Source organism: Lepus europaeus, chromosome 9 (assembly GCF_033115175.1).
Source record: "Lepus europaeus isolate LE1 chromosome 9, mLepTim1.pri, whole genome shotgun sequence".
In the NCBI taxonomy this organism is placed as follows: Eukaryota; Metazoa; Chordata; class Mammalia; order Lagomorpha; family Leporidae; genus Lepus; species Lepus europaeus.
Window position 1 is genome coordinate 22,426,677 of NC_084835.1, and position 17,703 is coordinate 22,444,379.

Below are 17,703 nucleotides of genomic sequence, written 5' to 3' on the forward strand. Positions count from 1 at the left end.
TACCAGTGTATTCAATCTCAATAATCCATCGTCCCTCTTATTTTTGTCTCATGACAAACTAGGACTGATGTTAAACAAACAAACAAACAAACAAACAAAAAAACTAGGACTGATGTTACAAAAAGATCTGACTGCCTTTTTCTTCTGTTTAAGAATTTTGTGGGGCCAGTTCTAGTCCCGGTTCCAGTTCTGCTCCTCTTCCAATCCAGTTCTTGGCTATGGCCTGAGAAAGCAGTAGAAGATGTCCCAAGTACTTGGGACCCCACACTCATGTGGGAAACCTGGAAGCAGCTCCTGGCTTCGATCAGCTCAGCTCCAGCCATTGCAGCCATTTGGGGAGTGAACCAACGGATTGAAGATTTTTCTCTCTATCCCTCTCTCTTCTCTATATCTCTGCATTACAAATAAATGAAATATTTCAAAAATAAAATAAAAAGGGGCCAGCGCTGTGGCACAGTGGGTTAAGGCCCCAGCCTGCAGCGCCGGGATCCCATATGAGTGCCAGTTTGAATCCCGGCTGCCCCACTTCCAATCCAGCTCTGCTATGGCTTGGGAAAACAGAAGACAGCCCAACTCCTTGGGCCCTGGCACCTGCATGGGAGACCTGGAAGCAGCTCCTGGCTCCTGGCTTTGGATCAGCTCAGCTTTGGCACTGTGGTCATTTGGGGAGTAATCTAGCAGTTGGAAGACTTCTCTCCCTCTCTTGCTCTACCTCTCTCTGTGACTCTATTTATAAAATAAAATAAACCTTTAGGCCGGCGCCGCGGCTCACTAGGCTAATCCTCCACCTTGCGGCGCCGGCACACCGGGTTCTAGTCCCGGTCGGGGCACCAATCCTGTTCCGGTTGCCCCTCTTCCAGGCCAGCTCTCTGCTGTGGCCAGGGAGTGCAGTGGAGGATGGCCCAAGTCCTTGGGCCCTGCACCCCGTGGGAGACCAGGATAAGCACCTGGCTCCTGCCATCAGATCAGCGTGGTGCGCCGGCCGCGGCGGCCATTGGAGGGTGAACCAACGGCAAAAGGAAGACCTTTCTCTCTGTCTCTCTCTCACTGTCCACTCTGCCTGTAAAAATAAATAAATAAATAAATAAATAAATAAATAAAGTAATTTTCTTAAACTTTTCTAAGCACTTAAGTCTGCTTCCATTTGGGAAGCATTTTCGACATAGTACACACCTTACCATCATTTGATTTCTCTGCCTTCCAGGCGTAGCGCCTTGGATATAAGAGAAAATTCAATGGAACTTAGCCTAAGACCCATGCTTTGGTTCCTCAGTGAATGAAATGGTATGGAAACCCCAGGGCATGCAGAAAATCAGTTGCTAAAAACACAGTAATTCTGCAGACCTTCAACACAGGCACAAAGAGGACCTCAGCAATCGACACAGAAACCAAACGGGCAAGTAACATTTTCAGATACACACTATGGAAAACCAAGAGGAAAAAACATTTGTGGTACTGGTTCCTAGCTGCTAAATAAAACTCACTGAATATTTATCACTGCATGAAAAAGCAAGGCCACAATCAATGAGGAAATAGTTCTATACATCTCTGCATTTCTCCTATGCCATTTTACATTTTCACATAACTCAGCTTACCTGATTTGGTATCCTCACTAACTTCACTGTCAGGCTCCTTCTCACCATGTTTCTCATTTTCTCCATCTTGTTTATCACCTTCATCCACTTCATTTTCCACTTTATTTTCTACCTGAAAGGTGAACAAAGCCAAAAGAAATGAGAGAAAGAAAACAGTCGTTTCACAGCTGACATCTTAGACTAACAAAGATTCTACCACTTTTAACAAGAAATAGAAAAGATTTGAAGGGGTCTTGTGGAAAAGAACTAGGAAAGAAATAAATAGGGGCTGGTATTGTGACAAAGGGTTGAGCTGCCTCGTGAGATGTGCCACAGCACTGACCACTTTTTAATATTTTTAAATATTTACTTTGGGGCCAACGTTGTAGTGTAGCAGGTGCTGCGATGCCAGCATCCATATTGGATGCTGATTTGAGTCCCAGCTGCTTCACTTCTGATCCTGCTCTCTAATTCACCACAGCAGCAGAAAACGGCTGAAGTTGCTGGGCCCCCGCACCAACGAGGGAGACCCAGATGAAGCTCCTGGCTCTAGGTTGGCACAGCCCTAGTTCTTGTGGGCATGTGGGGAGTGAACCAGTGGATGGAAGATTTCTGTCTCTCCTTGCCCCTAATTTAGACTTTCAAATAAATAAATAAATCTTTAAAAGTAAATATAAACAAGTTATTCGAAAGGCAAACAGATCAAGATCTCCCATCAGCCAGTTCAACTTCCCAAATGTCAGTGACGCAGGGCTGGGCCAGGCCAAAGTGAGGAGCCAGGAATTTTACCCAAGTCTCCCTCACGGGCATCCCAGAAAACACTTTAGGAGGAAGCTGGAATCAGGAGGGGAGCCAGGACTAAACACAGGCATTCTGATATGGGATGTGGGCATCCAAATCAGCAACTTAACCACTAAGTCAACACCCACCCTTAAAATTTTATTATGTAACACATAATCAATACGTAAATACCTACCTATATTTTACATATTTGCTCAAATGGTGACTACTGTAAAAGTATGAGGAATTCAGAGTTCCTGAACTTGAATATGCTGTATAGTCCTGTTCTGCATAATTTATTTTGCAAGCAAGTCTCGCTTTTTTTACATGAACTTATTTTTTACTTTTCAAAAAGATTTATTTATTTGAAAGAGCTACAGAGAGAGGGGAAATAGAGAGAAAAAGAGGTCTTCCATATGCTGTTTCACTCCCCAAATGCCCACAATGGCCCGAGCTGCCCCGATCCAAAGCCAGGAGCTTCTTTCAGGTCTCCCACATGGGCGTAGGGGCTCAAGGACTTGGGCCATCTTCTAATACTTTCCCAGGCCTTAGCAGAGAGCTGGATGGGAAATTGAACAGCCAGGACTTGAACCAGTGCCCATATGGGATGCTGGCACTTCAAGCTGGGGCTTTAAACCACTGTGCCACAGCACGGGCCCCAGCACAGTCTCTTATGAAACAGGATTGTGTCACTAACAAACTTTGATACCATCTACATATTGCACTTACTGCCCCTTCCCCCTTTAGCTGGAATCTTCGATAACCTATCCTCCACTTTCAAATTCTTGTAGTTCCACTTGCTTTTAAGCTACTTCGGCTGGCGCCGCGGCTCAATAGGCTAATCCTCCGACTAGCAGCATCGACACACCAGGTTCTAGTCCTGGTCGGGGTGCCGGATTCTGTCCCGGTTGCCCCTCTTCCAGTCCAGCTCTCTGCTGTGGCCAGGGAGCGCAGTGGAGGATGGCCCAAGTGCTTGGGCCCTGCACCCCATGGGAGACCAGGAGAAGCACCTGGCTCCTGCCATCGGATCAGCGCGGTGTGCTGGCTGCAGCACGCCGGCCACGGTGGCCATTGGAGGGTGAACCAACGGCAAAAGGAAGACCTTTCTCTCTGTCTCTCTCTCTCACTGTCCACTCTGCCTGTCAAAAAAATAAATAAATAAAAAATTTTAAAAATTAAAAAAAAAAAAAGCTACTTCAAATGTCAGCTTCTCATTAATTCTTCTCGAAATATTCACTTGCTGGCAGTTAACTGTACTAGAAAACTATTTCATAGTCAGTAATTTTCTTCTAGAACAAGTATACCAAACAGATCCTATAATTAATTATTACAAGAACTACAAGGGCCGACGCCACGGCACAGCAGGTTAATCCTCTGTCTCCGGCGCCGGCATTCCATATGGTTGCCAGGTTCTAGTCCCGGTTGCTCCTCTTCCGATCCAGCTCTCTGCTGTGGCCTCGGATGGCAGTGGAGGATGGCCCAAGTGCTTGGGCCCCTGCATCAGCGTGAGACCAGGAAGAAGCACCTGGCTCCTGGCTTCAGATTAGCGTAGCTCCAGCCGTTGCGGCCATTTGGAGAGTGAACCAACAGAAGGAAGACCTTTCTCTCTGTGTCTCTTTCTCACTGTCTGTAACTCTACCTGTCAAATAAAAAAAACCACAACTACAACTTTCACATCCAGAGTCCCAACTGTGTGTGCCTGAAACACACACAAAAGATAGGAGGTGGAGAATCTACACAGAATAAATAATATAATAATATATAAATAAAATAAAAATAAATAAATAAAATAAAAATGTCCTGTATTGCCCCTTGTGAGAACTGTGCTTATACCAACAAAGCTCATGACTATTTATAGTCCCTGATGAGATTCAAAAAGCCAAATCACTGTGCTGTGATGTAGCTATCTCTGCCTTTTTGGTTGGAAGACAATTCAGACTTACCTTCTCAGGCTGCTGACTGTCCACATCTGTTTCTACTTTCTCCTCTTCAGCTCCTTCTACAAGTAAAAGAACAAGAATGTGTAATTCAATATGGAAAAAACTAAAAGCTATTGTGACACAGCTATCAGTGTGTATGAAATGCAACCATATGTAGTTATATGCATGAATCTAACAGCCACAGGACTGACTTATATTATATTATATTATATTATATTATATTATAGCTTATAATACAGTTTGAGAGCAAGTGAAAGTAATGTATGGTGTTAGTAATCAGGCCAGGGGTTAAATGGAGGACAGGAATAATAGGGAGCTGGTACTGTGGTGCAGCAGGTTAAGTGGCTGCCTGCAGTGCAGCATCCCATATGAGCACCAGTCTGAGTCCTAGCTTCTCCACTTCCAATCAAGCTCCCTGCAAATGCATCCGGGAAAGTTCTTAGGCCTCTGCCACCCATATAGGAAACCTGGATGGAATTTCATGCTCCTGGCTTTGGCCTGGCTCAGCCCTGGCTGTTGCAGCCATATGAGATGTTGGAGATGCAGGTGGTGGCTACACATGCAACACCATAACCCTGTGCCCATAAAGTGGCATCTTAACAGGTACAACCAATACGCACCCTTAATATTCTGATTCTTCATGTGGAAGCTGCTGATATGGCTTAATTATAGAAAAGACTATTCAGGGTTTTCACTTTTCTAGATGCATAAAAACTAAAAGTTCAAGACATTTTAAGTAAAAATAGCAGATAAATTCATCTTTATGTAACACTTAACAAGATTTCTCTGTTTCCTTAACTCCAAGAAAAAATTAATTGTAAAACACGTACATAGGGTTGGCTGTTTCTCTGGAGAGACTTAATGTAATACTGGTACAACTGAAAATATATATCCAGGGGGCCAGCATTGTGGCATGGATGGTCAAGCTACAATCTATATTTCTGGCATCCCATATGGGTGCTGGTTTGAGTCTAATATAGCTCCCCTGTTAATGTGTCTGGGAAAGCAGTGGAAGATGGTCACAGTGTTTGGGCCGTTGCATTCACACAGAAGAACCAGAAGCAGCTCCAGGTTCCTGGTTTCAGCCTGGTCCAGCACTGGCTGTAGAGGATATTTAGGGAGTGAACCAGTGGATGGAAGATCTGCCTCTGCCTTGCAAATAAAGTGAAAACAAATAAAAACTCAAAAATAGTGGCCAGCGCCGTGGCGCAATAAGTAAATCCTCTGCCTGTAGCGCTGGTTCTAGTCCTGGTTGCTCCTCTTCCGATCCAGCTCTCTGCTGTGGCCTGGGATGGAGTGGAGGATGGCCCAAGTGCTTGGGCCCCTGCATTGGCGTGGGAGACCAGGAAGAAGCACCTGGCTTCTGGCTTCGGATCACTGTAGCTCCAGCCATTGCGGCCATTGAGAGTGAACCAACGGAAGGAAGACCTTTCTCTCTGTGTCTCTTTCTCACTGTCTGTAACTCTGTCAAATTAATAAATAAAAATCTTAAAAAAAAAACCCTCAAAAATAAATGAAAAAGCAGTTAGTGCTATGGTGAAGCCAGCTAAGCTACCACCTGCAATGCCAGCATTCTCTATTGTCACAGAGGTTGGAGTCCTGGCTGCTCTGATTTTGATACAACTCCCTGCTAAGGTACCAAGAAAGGCAGCAGAAGATGGCCCAAGTGCATAGACTCTGCCACCCATGTGGGAGACCCAGAAGAATCCAGGCTCCTGGTTTCATTCTGAACCAGTCCCACCTGGTGCAGTCATTTGAGGAGTGAACCAGCAGATGGAAGACACCACTCACTCATTCTCTCCTTCAAATACATAAATAAATCTTAAAAAACAAACAAACAAACAAAAAAAACTACATTAAAAGTTACTCGACAAGAAAGATTCCTTCCTCGAGTTCTTGAGGATAGGACAATTTCCTTCACTACAGAATCTGAGCTGATGCCAAGTGCCAAGGTACCTCATATTTGAAGATGTCATGAATCTCATCTCACCTAAGGCAAAAAGGCTTCTAAGCTTAGTATGTAAAGAGTGACGAGAGTATAGAAGAACTGGGACAAGGAGCAAAAGCATCGGATAATTTGATGGGACAAAGAAACAGCCTGGGATTCCTGCAGAGCTGCTCACAGTGGTGGTCAGTGTACTCTCCAGCCAGGAACAAACCCTGGCTATTAGAGGAAACAACCAACATTCTCTGCAAGACATTTTTAAATTCTAGATCAGCACAGCTCCAGCCACTGCAGCCAACTGCGGAGTAAACCAGTGGATGGAAGACCTCTCTCTCTCTCTCTGCCTCTTCTTCTTTCTCTGTGTAACTCTTTCAAATGAATAAATAAATGTAGGGAAAAAAAAGGTTAACACTTGACTTCGCACTTCAATTCTGCTGAGCCAATTCCCAAACTAAAAACATTTGCTGTTTCCAAATTTACTCCATTAGTCACAGACCAATATAAATCACATTGTTCACAACTCATTCAGAAATATTCAAATTATAAGGCAGTATATAGCTCTTATTAAATTATAAAAAGATCCAAATTCAGCAGCTGCAAGTAGTGAGTACGTATAACATTTGAGGGGAGTTAAATGATAAGCTAAATCAAATGTGGTGAATCAATTATTCTGCTCAGGCCATTCAAAGATCAGCCCTCATACTCTCAAACACTTCCTGCACTCTGCTAATCCAAGCTCTGACAATGCAGAAAGGAGATTCCACCCTGACAAGGACTAAGGCTTATACCTAATTTCTTTCTTCTTTGTTTCAAACCCTACTAAATAAGAAATAGTTAAATTTGTAAACTATTTCTAAGCCCATAATGCTCAGTATTATCTATGAAAAATCTTTTTAAAAGATATACATATAAAAGTATCTCACTTTGCAAAATACAGAAACTTCATTGAATCAAATAAGAAGGCTTTGCCAACTCTTTTCAATTCCATGACCACAGAAAACTAAAAAACTATACAAAACCATACACACACACACACACACACACAAGGTTGAGCAAAGTAAGATCCAGGCATTCAGCAGGCCCAGGTTTCCTTTGCCTCAGCTTGGCACATTTTGCAGTATATAACTGATGAACAGCATCAGAGCTGTGGCATGGCCTGCTAATTTAAGCCTTCATCTAAGAAAAAGAAAAATAAGTGAGTGCTCAAAATAAGAATTAATGCAAAGATCTTCAAATTAATTTTTTAAAAGATTTTCATTTACTTGCAAGACAGAGTTACAGATAGAAGTAGAGACATAGAGAGAGCTCTTCCATCCACTGCTTCACTCCCCATATGGCCGCAATGGCAGGAACTGTGCTGATCCAAAGCCAGGAGCCAGGAAATTTTTCTGGGTCTCCCACATGGGTGCAGGGGCCCAAGGACTTGGGCCATCTTCTACTGCTTTCCTAGGCCATAGCAGAGATGGATGAGAAGTGGAGCAGCCAGGTCTCGAACCAGCACCCATACGGGATGCTGGCACTTCAGGTCAGGGCTTTAACCCACTGCGCCACTGTGCCAGCCCCCAAATTAATTTTTAAATCAAAGGCTTGGTCCTCCGGATATAATCAATCTTTTTCTTTTTCTTTTCTTTTCTTTTTTTTTTTTTTTGTGACAGGCAGAGTGAATAGTAAGAGAGAGAGAGAGAGAGAAAGGTCTTCCTATTTGCCGTTGGTTCACCCTCCTCCAATGGCCGCCACAGCCGGCGTGCTGTGACTGGTGCACAGCGCTGATCCGAAGCCAGGAGCCAGGTGCTTCCTCCTGGTCTCCCATGCGGGTGCAGGGCCCAAGCACTTGGGCCATCCTCCACTGCCTTCCCAGGCCATAGCAGAGAGCTGCCTTGGAAGAGGGGCAACCGGGACAAACCCAGTGCTCCGACTGGCCCCTGCACCCACATGGGAGACCCGGGAGAAGCTCCTGGCTCCTGATCAGTGCAGCTCTAGCCGACACCCTGGGTTCTAGTCCTGGTTGAGGCACCGGATTCTGTCCCGGTTGCTCCTCTTCCAGTCCAGCTCTCTGCTATGGCCCGGGAAAGCAGTGAAGGATGGCCCAAGTGCTTGGGCCCTGCACACGCATGGGAGACCAGGAGGAAGCACCTGGCTCCTGGCTTCGGATCGGCACAGCACACCGGCCATAGCGGCCATTTATGGGGTGAACCAAATGAAAAGGAAGACCTTTCTGTGTGTCTGTCTCTTACTGTCTAACTCTGCTTGTCAAAAATAATAATAATAATAATAATAATAATAAAGTTGAGGGGGACAATTTCTAACTCACTTATTTGAGGTCAGTGTTACCCTGATACCAATCCAGATAGCTATCACAAAAATGAACAGACAAAAAATCTTGAAGAAAACAGTAGCAAATAAATGTTAAATGGATTTCTCATACTGATCAAGTGGGAATTTCTCAAGAAATTAAAGGGCCATTCAATATGTATGAACCAATTATAGAATAAAATAAAAATACCAAATGACCACATCAGTTGAAAAAAAAAAAAATGCATGCATTTGGCTGGTGCCATGGCTTAACAGGCTAATCCTCCGCCTTGCGGCGCCGGCACACCGGGTTCTAATCCCGGTCAGGGCACCGAATTCTGTCTCGGTTGCCCCTCTTCCAGGCCAGCTCTCTGCTATGGCCCGGGAAGGCAGTGGAGGATGGCCCAAGTGCTTGGGCCCTGCACCCGCATGGGAGACCAGGAGAAGCACTTGGCTCCTGGCTTCGGATCAGCGCGATGCGCCGGCCGCAGCGGCCATTGGAGGGTGAACCAACGGGCAAAAAGGAAAACTTTTTGTCTCTCTCTCTCTCACTATCCACTCTGCCTGTCAAAATAAAAAAAAAATTAAAAAAAAAAAAAGTATGCATTAAAACATGATAAAATCAATCAGCAAGCTAGAAATGAGACCTTCCTAAATTTGATAAAGGAAATCTAAAAAAAAAAAAAAAAAAAAAAAAAAAAAATCACAGCTATCGTACTTAATAAAGGAATATTAAAAAGATTTCCACCCAAGATCAGAAAAAATGATTATATTTACAAAAGTGTCCAAAAACAATAAAGCACACTGGAGTAAATTTAACCATGGAAAGGCAAGACTAAAACTTCAAAATATTGCTTAAAGAAATTAAACAAAAAAATTTAAATAAATGGAATGACATGTTATGTTTGTGAATTAAAAGACTTAATAAGGTCAATGGAATAAAATTAACCATCTAAAAATAAACCCTGACATCTATGGTCAATTAATCTAACTCATTCTAATTAGCCAGCACTGTCCAAATTCCAAAATCAGGGAGAGCATTAAAAGAAAATTACATGGGCCGGTGCTATGGTGTAGCAGGTAAAGCCACCACTTGCAGTGCCAGCAAGGCATTTGGGCACTAACAGTGGAAGATGCCCCTGCAGCCATGTGGGAGACCGGGATGAAACTTCTCGCTCTGGCTTGGTACAGCCCTAGCCATTAAAGCCAACTGAGGAGGGAACCAGTGGATGGAGAACCTCTATTTCTCTCTCTGTCTCTTATAAACTTTTCAAAAAAAAAAAAAGGTAAAAAAAATTACAGATCACTATCTTTCATAACAATATGAACGAATAAAATCCAACAATGTATACAGAAAAATGATACATCCTCTCCAAGCATGACTTGTCCAAAGTATTAAACATTTTTAATTTTTAAAATCAATATACACTAAAGTATATAGCCTTTGTATACAAAACCATTATCATGGCTGAAAATGAACTTCAAAGATCAGTACCATTCACAACAGCTACAAAAAAATTTAAATATCGTAAAATAAGTTTAACTAAGGATCTCTACAATGAAAATTATGAAACACTATGAAATAGAAGACACACACACACAGAAAAAATGGAAAATCATCCATGTTCTTGGGTTGGAAGAATTAATATAATCAAAACGTCCACACTACCCAAAGCAAGTTACAAATTCAATGCCACTCAAAAAACAAAACAAAACAAAACAAAACAAAAAACCACCAAAAAAACACAACAACAAATTCAATGCTATTCCAACTAAAACATCAAGCACATTCCTCTAAGGTCTAGAAACAAACAATGCCAAAATTCCTAGGCAAACCTAAGAGACCCCAAATAGCTAAAGCAATCTATAACAACAAAAACAAAGCCAGAGGCATCATAGTATCAGACTTCAGGACATTCTACAGAGCAGATAAAATCAAAACAGCCTGGTACTGGCACAAAAATTGACATGTAGACCAATGAAACAGAATAAAAATCTCAGAAATTAATACACACAGCTATAAGCAACTCATTTTGACAAAAGATGTAAAATCAATCCCTGGAGTATGGACAGTCTCTTCAAAAAATGGTGCTGTGATCAGAAGCAATGTAAAGATAGGTGGCAGACTTATTAAAGGCGGCTCTGCACAGTGATCTGCCGTCATAGAGACCCAACAGGCCAGTACACTGAGTGGCTTTCAATGTGGAAAGCAAGGGCTTCAGCAGAAGTCAGCTTATGAAGAGCCCTGGCAGCTCTGCCAACCAAGAGTCGGATCACCCGGAAATGGAACTGCCTTGGAGTCAAAGGATGCCTAGGTCAGAGCCACAGATCTCGTTGGCTGAAGAGTCCTTGACTCGGCCCAGCTTCCAGAGTAACCACGGCTACTGAGGGGATGGCCAAGTAGGGTCAGTAACATTGCAGGCAGAACAGTAAATTTCCTGTTAGAGAAGCCATCTGCCTGTACCTGGCCAGGTTTCTTCCCAGGCCAGCTAGGTAATGGAAGTCAACAGGGTGCCTTCCCAAGCAGTTTCACACTTCCCTTATGATGGTACCCCATGAGAAGAGATAGGTAGGTCTGGGCCTCAAAGACATTGGCATAAACAGGCAAAAAGGAAGACCTTTCTCTCTGTCTCCCTCTACTGTCCACTCTGCCTGTCCAAAAAAAAAAAAAAAAAAAAAAAAAGACACGCTTGGGATACCTACATATGAAATTATAATGCCTATATTTGAGTCCTCGCTCCCCTCCTGCTAATGTGCTCATTATGGGATTAAACCCATGTAACAGAAGTAAAGAGTGAACCCTAAAATAAACAATAGACTTTGTGTGATAATGTCTGCAGAATTTCACTGACCGTAACCAAGGCACCAGTTTTTTGCAAAATACCGAGAGAGAAAAACTGCGTGGTGGCCAGGGAGAATATGGTAGTCCTGTTCTTTCTAACAATTCATTTTTTGTACGGACCTTAAACTGCTCTAGAGAATAATATCTACTTTTAAAAAATGGATAAGGATCTGAACAGACATTTTCAAAACAAGAGATACAAAGGATCAATAACCATGAAAAGATGGTCAAAAGATATCAATGGAGATTTAAAAAAACTATAAACAGAGATCATTTCAAATTAAGAGGTTCACTAGGGGTTTTTAAAAATGTCACATATGAAATGTTTAGGACAGGCAAGTCCATAGATATAGCAACAGATCAGTGGTTACCAGGGCTGAGAAGAACAAGGGGAGTGAATGCTTAATGGTTTGGGGATTTCCTTTTGAGGTGATGAAAATGTATGGATTCAGGCAAAAGTGCTGGATATACAGAATGTGAATATACTAGAGATTACTGGATTATATACCTTTAGATGGTTAAAATCAGGAATTTATATCCTAAGAGTTTTACCTCAGTTAAAAAACAAACGAAAGTAATGAATTTCAACCCATTCAACAACATATAAATTAAGATAAACCAAAATAGTCCCTCTGATACTCTTATCTCCATGTGCTAAAAATCAGCATCTAAAACTAGCCATCAGACATGAAGTAATTTTTGAGTTCTGGCCACAACAAAGGAAATGAAGGGAAAAACTCTTATACTGAACTTAACAGATAAGATATTCATCAGCTTACTCACGTGTGAGCAAGCCCAAGTAAGCTGAAAAGGGAATGCAAACACATTACCCTGTCCCTGGGTACAGTGGTGACTCACCAAGCTTCTCTGGCTCATCGGGCCCCGTGCCTGCAATACAGCTGCTCTCCAAGCCATAGGTGGGATCCACCTTCCCAGAGACTCGTGCTGCTTCTTGTACTTTTTTGACATGAGCTTCAACCAATTCCAGTGGTACCTCCTCCCGGACCCGAGAAAACTCCTCTGATACAAGAATAAAAATACAATAATAATCTCATTTTGAACAAATATCTACTTCAAGGTAAGAGCAACAGGAAACAGGACAAAATATTATCACCTAGGATAGATAGTGACCACCTTGGGTTCTCATTAGCTTTACTAGCAAAAAAAGAAGGCCAGACAAAATAAAGATTAATAGTAAAGAAATTCTATGATTCTAGGTTTTTTCCCTAAATGTCATAGTATCTTCCTACATGAGCAAAAGAGGCATCTGAATTTCTACCAACAATAACCAAAATTATAGTTCAAATTTCACCGAAATCTTGGCTGTCTATAGAATGATAAAGAAACAGCAAGGACTAAAGAACCATAAAACCAGGAAGAGATGTATGGTACAAGAAGGCTCTATATGGTGGGTGCCGCAGCTCAATAGGCTAATCCTCCAGCTGTGGCACCGGCACACCGGGTTCTAGTCCCGGTTGCCCCTCTTCCAGGCCAGCTCTCTGCTGTGGCCCGGGAGTGCAGTGGAGGATGGCTCAAGTTCTTGGGCTCTGCACCCGCATGGGAGACCAGGAGAAGCACCTGGCTCCTGGCTCCTGGCTTCGGATCAGCGCGGTGTGCTGGCCGCAGTAGCCATTGGAGGGTGAACAAATGGCAAAAGGAAGACCTTTCTCTTTCTTTCTCACTGTCCACTCTGCCTGTCAAAAAAAAAAAAAAAAAAAAAAAAAAAAGGCTCTATATTAAATGACTTTCTTTGTTGGTTATATCAAATTTAAAATGAGTCACGAAATATACCATACAAAATAACTTTATATCCCTCCAATTCTTAAAGTCCTTAATTTAAAAATTACAGTATTTAGATTCTTTCCCTTATTATGTCTTTTATAAAACACATGTTATTTTTATTGGGTCCAGTCTGATTTTTTTGATGTTTATATAAGCGAAATCTGAGTGCAAAGATAAAAACATTTAAATTTAAGATAAAGTGAGCTTCTATCTACAAGAGAAATGGCTTAGGAAGTCCATACCCAAAGCTGCTTTTGCTGCAGCAGATGCCACACGAGGGTCCACCACAGATGCCAAAAAAGCAACAGTACTCATGACTGGATTTCCTGACTGACTGAAGGGAACAGGCTGATAGGCCAGAGGACCAAGAGAAGCATCTGAATTTTCAAGATATGGGTCTTCAATGGGAAGCCTCAAAAAGTGAAGAATGCACTCATCTTGAGTGCGACTTCCAACATGTTCTGACACTTTGTTCCAGTCATCTTTATACATCTCCAGAGCCTAAAATAGAGGGGGGGAAAAAAAAAACCAAACCAACAAACAGGAGCTTTAGTATCAGGGAACAAGTAGTAATATGTAACAACATCAAAAGCCTATGACTGTGATTTAGTTTTTTCTTTCTCTTAATAATGCAAAACGTCTTTTACTAAAAAAGAAATAATTATAAAGAAAATTCTATGAGAGCTACAGAAAATTTAATAGAACATCTGAGATACTTAAATGATGAAAGATCAACAGGAAAACAACTATATCTCTATATAGAAGTGGAATATTTTAAATGTTTAAAATATCCATGAAAATGAAATACTTAGGAATAAATATAATACACTGTTTAAAATCAATATGATGGGGCCTGTGTTATACTGTAGCAGGTTAAGCCACCATCTGAGATGCCAGCATTTCTCATCAGAGTGCTAGTTTGACTTCCAGCTGCTATGCTTTCAATCCAACTATCTGCTAACGTGCTTAGGAAAGCATAGGATGGCCCAAGTATGCGGGAACCTGGAAGGGATTCCTGGCTTCTGGTGTAGGCCTGGCTCAGTCCTGGCTGTTGGGGCCATAAGGACGTGAACCGGCAAAGGGAAGATTTTCTACTGCTTTCCCAGGTCATGGCAGAGAGCTGGATCAGAAGTGGAGCAGCTGGGACTTGAACTGGCACCCATGTGGGATGCCAGCACTGCAGGCAGCAGCTTTACCTACTATGCCACAGTGCTGGCCCCAGCCCTGATAACCTTCCAGGAGTTCCCAGGCCTTCCCCTGAGGAAAGCTTCCAGGAGAATTCTTTCTCCTCAGACCAAATGGGTTACCTAACCTGCTAACATGGGGCAATAAAACCTTCACAGATGCCTTAAGAGAAGCCTCTCTACTCTGCTTGGCACCAGCAAACCTGGGGAGAAATTGGCTAGCTTTTACCCAACAAACCCTTATGCTAGGACTCCCCAACCTTTGTCCTGGAGGAGAGGGGGAGGTGCGTAAACAGACTCCCTTAAAAACTGGGAGTCTCGCATGCTCAGCCCTCTGCTCTCTGTTGAGCCGCTGGCCTGGCCTGCCCAGGTGTATTCTCTTCATTCAACCATGTAACCTCGCTCATTTTCTCCCTATCCCTTCTTCCACTCTGCTGGATGCCCTATCCCCAATAAAACCTTATCACTTCACACACAATTAAAACATAAATAAAAATTACATAGGATGATTTCCAGTGTTGCTGTTCAAGGAAAAGTATGTCAAGTGCATGTGCACAACAAGAAAACCTTTGTTGCTACTTACTGTGCACTGTCTAGAGCTATCATCTCTGTAATTCAGCCAACATGAAAAAAAAGGTCATTTTCATAATGCACAAATGTAAATAACATGGATTTTATTTCAAAGAATAGTATTTTATACCCCCCTAATTGTCTAAGGGTAAAAAAGTACATGGCCCAAGACAGCAAAGAATATGGGATAAAACCCAAATTAACAATGGAAAACCAGCAAGTGTGCACTCAAGTCTTAGCTGTCTCGAGCTCAGGGGCAATTACCAACGACCATGAAAAACACTGTAATCAGGACTAGCTATGAAAGGAACAGTGATAGCCTCTTTCTAAAAAAAAATTTCCTAAATACTGTGAAATGGAGTCAGCACCAGTATTTCCTCCATTAGGGCTCCCTGACATAATCAATGCAATTTGAAAATGCTTCAGGACTGACTTAGCCTTTCATTGTATCTGAGACTAATGAGGCATTTTCAGGTAAGACATTTAAAAACTCCTCATTGTTCAGCATTTTAGAAATTTATTCAGGGCCGGTGTTACGGCTTATCACGTAAAGTCACCACTTGCAGTGCTGGCATCCCAAATGGGTGCCAGTTGGAGTCCTGGCTGTTTCACTTCAGATCCAGCTCTCTGTTATGGCCTGAGAAAGCACTAGAACATGGCTCAAGTCCTTGGGCCCCTGCAGCTGCATCGGAGACCTGGAAAAATCTCCTGACTTCTGGCTTTGGATTGGCCCAGCTCCAGCCATTGCAGCCATCTGGGGAGTGAACCAGAGGATGCCTCTCAAATAAAAAATAAATCTTAAAAAAAAAAAAAAAAAAGATTTATTCATTCATTCCATAGGTGGAAGGTGGGGGGAAATAAGAACATAAAGAGTGGGATCTTCCACCCCTTAGCTGACTCCCTAAATGGTAATAACAACTGAGATTGGTCCAGGCCAAAGTTAGGAGTCCAGAACTCCATCCAGGTCTCCCAAAGGGGTGGCAGAGACCCAAGTACTGTGTGATCCTCCATTGCCTTCCCAAGTACAGCAGCAGGAAGAGGAATAGCCAGGGCTCAAACTGGCTGGTTCCTCCAGAAAACAACACAACAGAAGCCAGAACACAATCCAGGTTTCCTAATGTGGGTAGCAGGAACCCAATGACTTTGGCCATCAACGTTACCTCTTAGGGTCAGCACTGGCTAGGCTAGAATAAGTTGCCAGGTATCACAGCCAAGGACTTCAATATGGGCCTTGAGTGTCTCAAATGGCATAGTAACTCCTAGTTCACAGGCTACATGCTATGAGGAGAGTGAATCAGCAAATGGAAGACCTCTTTCTCTGCCTTTCAAATAAGTAATCTTTAAAAATAGCAATAAAAAGTTAATATAGAATCTTACATTAATCCTTCATTTCTAGAACAGATCATTTCAAACTGCATTCTTTCATTCTTAGTTATCTGACAAATTGAAACTATGCCTACAATATTTGTAATAAGAAAATGAAGTAAACGTTATTAAAGTTATTAACTTGCAGAATCCACACAAGAACTGTACATTAAAAGATCTCATCAAACAATATTTTTTAGAAGACTTTATTTATTTATTTGAGAGGTAGAGTAACAGAGAGTGAGAGGGGGATACAGGGAGAAAGGTCTCCCCAGATGGCTGCAAAGGTCAGAGCTGCGCTAAACTGAAGCCAGGAGCCAGGAGCTGCTTCTTGGTCTCCCATGTGGGCGCAGGGGCCCAAGCACTTGGACCATCTTCTACTACCTTCCCAGGCAGTAGCAGAGAGCTGGATTGGAAGTGCTGCAGCCACGTCTCGAACCAGCGCACATATGTGATGGTGCTGCTTCAGCCAAGGGCGTTAACCCACTGCGCCATAGCGCCAGCCCCTCAAACAGTATATTATTAAAAAACAGTGGTTGGCCGGCACCATGGCTTAACAGGCTAATCCTCCACCTTGCGGCGCCGGCACACCAGGTTCTAGTCCTGGTTGGGGCGCCGGATTCTATCCCGGTTGCCCCTCTTTCAGGCCAGCTCTCTGCTATGGCCCGGGAAGCAGTGGAGGATGGCCCAAGTCCTTGGGCCCTGCACCCGCATGGAAGACCAGGAGAAGCACCTGGTTCCTGGCTTCAGATCAGCGAGATGCACCGGCCGCAGTGGCCACTGGAGGGTGAACCAATGGCAAAAAGGAAGACCTTTCTCTCTGTCTCTCTCTCTCACTATCCACTCTGCCTGTCAAAAAACACAGTGGTAGACCTGGTGTTGTAGTGTAATGCATAAAGCTGCCACCTGCGATGCCAGCATTCAATATGGGTGCCGGTTTGAGCCTTGGCTGCTGCACGTCCGATTTAGCTCTCTGCTAAGGGCCTGGGAAGTCCGTTGAAGATAGCCCAAGAGCTTGAGTCCCAGCACCCACGTGGAAGATCCAGAAGCTTCTGGCTTCAGTCTGGCCCAGCCCGGGCCATTGTAGCCATTTCGGGAGTGAATTAGCAGAAGGAAAACAGACTGATCTCTCTCTCTCCACCCCACCCTTGGTAACTGAACCTTTGAAATAAATAAAATAAATCTTTAAAAATGAATAAATAAATAAAAGTAGGGCAGGCATTTCATGTATCATTTAAGAAACTGCTCGGGACCCCCCCGATTCCAAATTGACAAGCCCTAAATTCATATCCCAGCCTACCTAATTCTAGCTTGCTGGAGATGAACACCCTAAGATGTAGTCAATGATGGCTCAAGTACTTGGGTTCCGGCCACTCCTGAGAAAGACACTGGTTGAGTTCTAGAATCCTGGATTCAACTGGAGCAGCCC

The 17,703-nt window shown here is 43.1% G+C and overlaps 1 protein-coding gene across 1 annotated transcript in view; it reads right to left on the minus strand.

The window, feature by feature from the left end:
- Positions 1–17,703, minus strand: part of SMARCC1 (SWI/SNF related, matrix associated, actin dependent regulator of chromatin subfamily c member 1) — a 155,869-nt gene that overhangs the window by 53,007 nt on the left and 85,159 nt on the right. The window contains exons 20-23 of the mRNA XM_062200743.1: positions 13,398–13,656; positions 12,232–12,393; positions 4,298–4,353; positions 1,596–1,707 (exon numbers count right to left, since the gene is read on the minus strand). Of these exons, the coding sequence (XP_062056727.1) occupies positions 1,596–1,707; positions 4,298–4,353; positions 12,232–12,393; positions 13,398–13,656 (589 nt within the window). The remainder of the gene's footprint in view (positions 1–1,595; positions 1,708–4,297; positions 4,354–12,231; positions 12,394–13,397; positions 13,657–17,703) is intronic.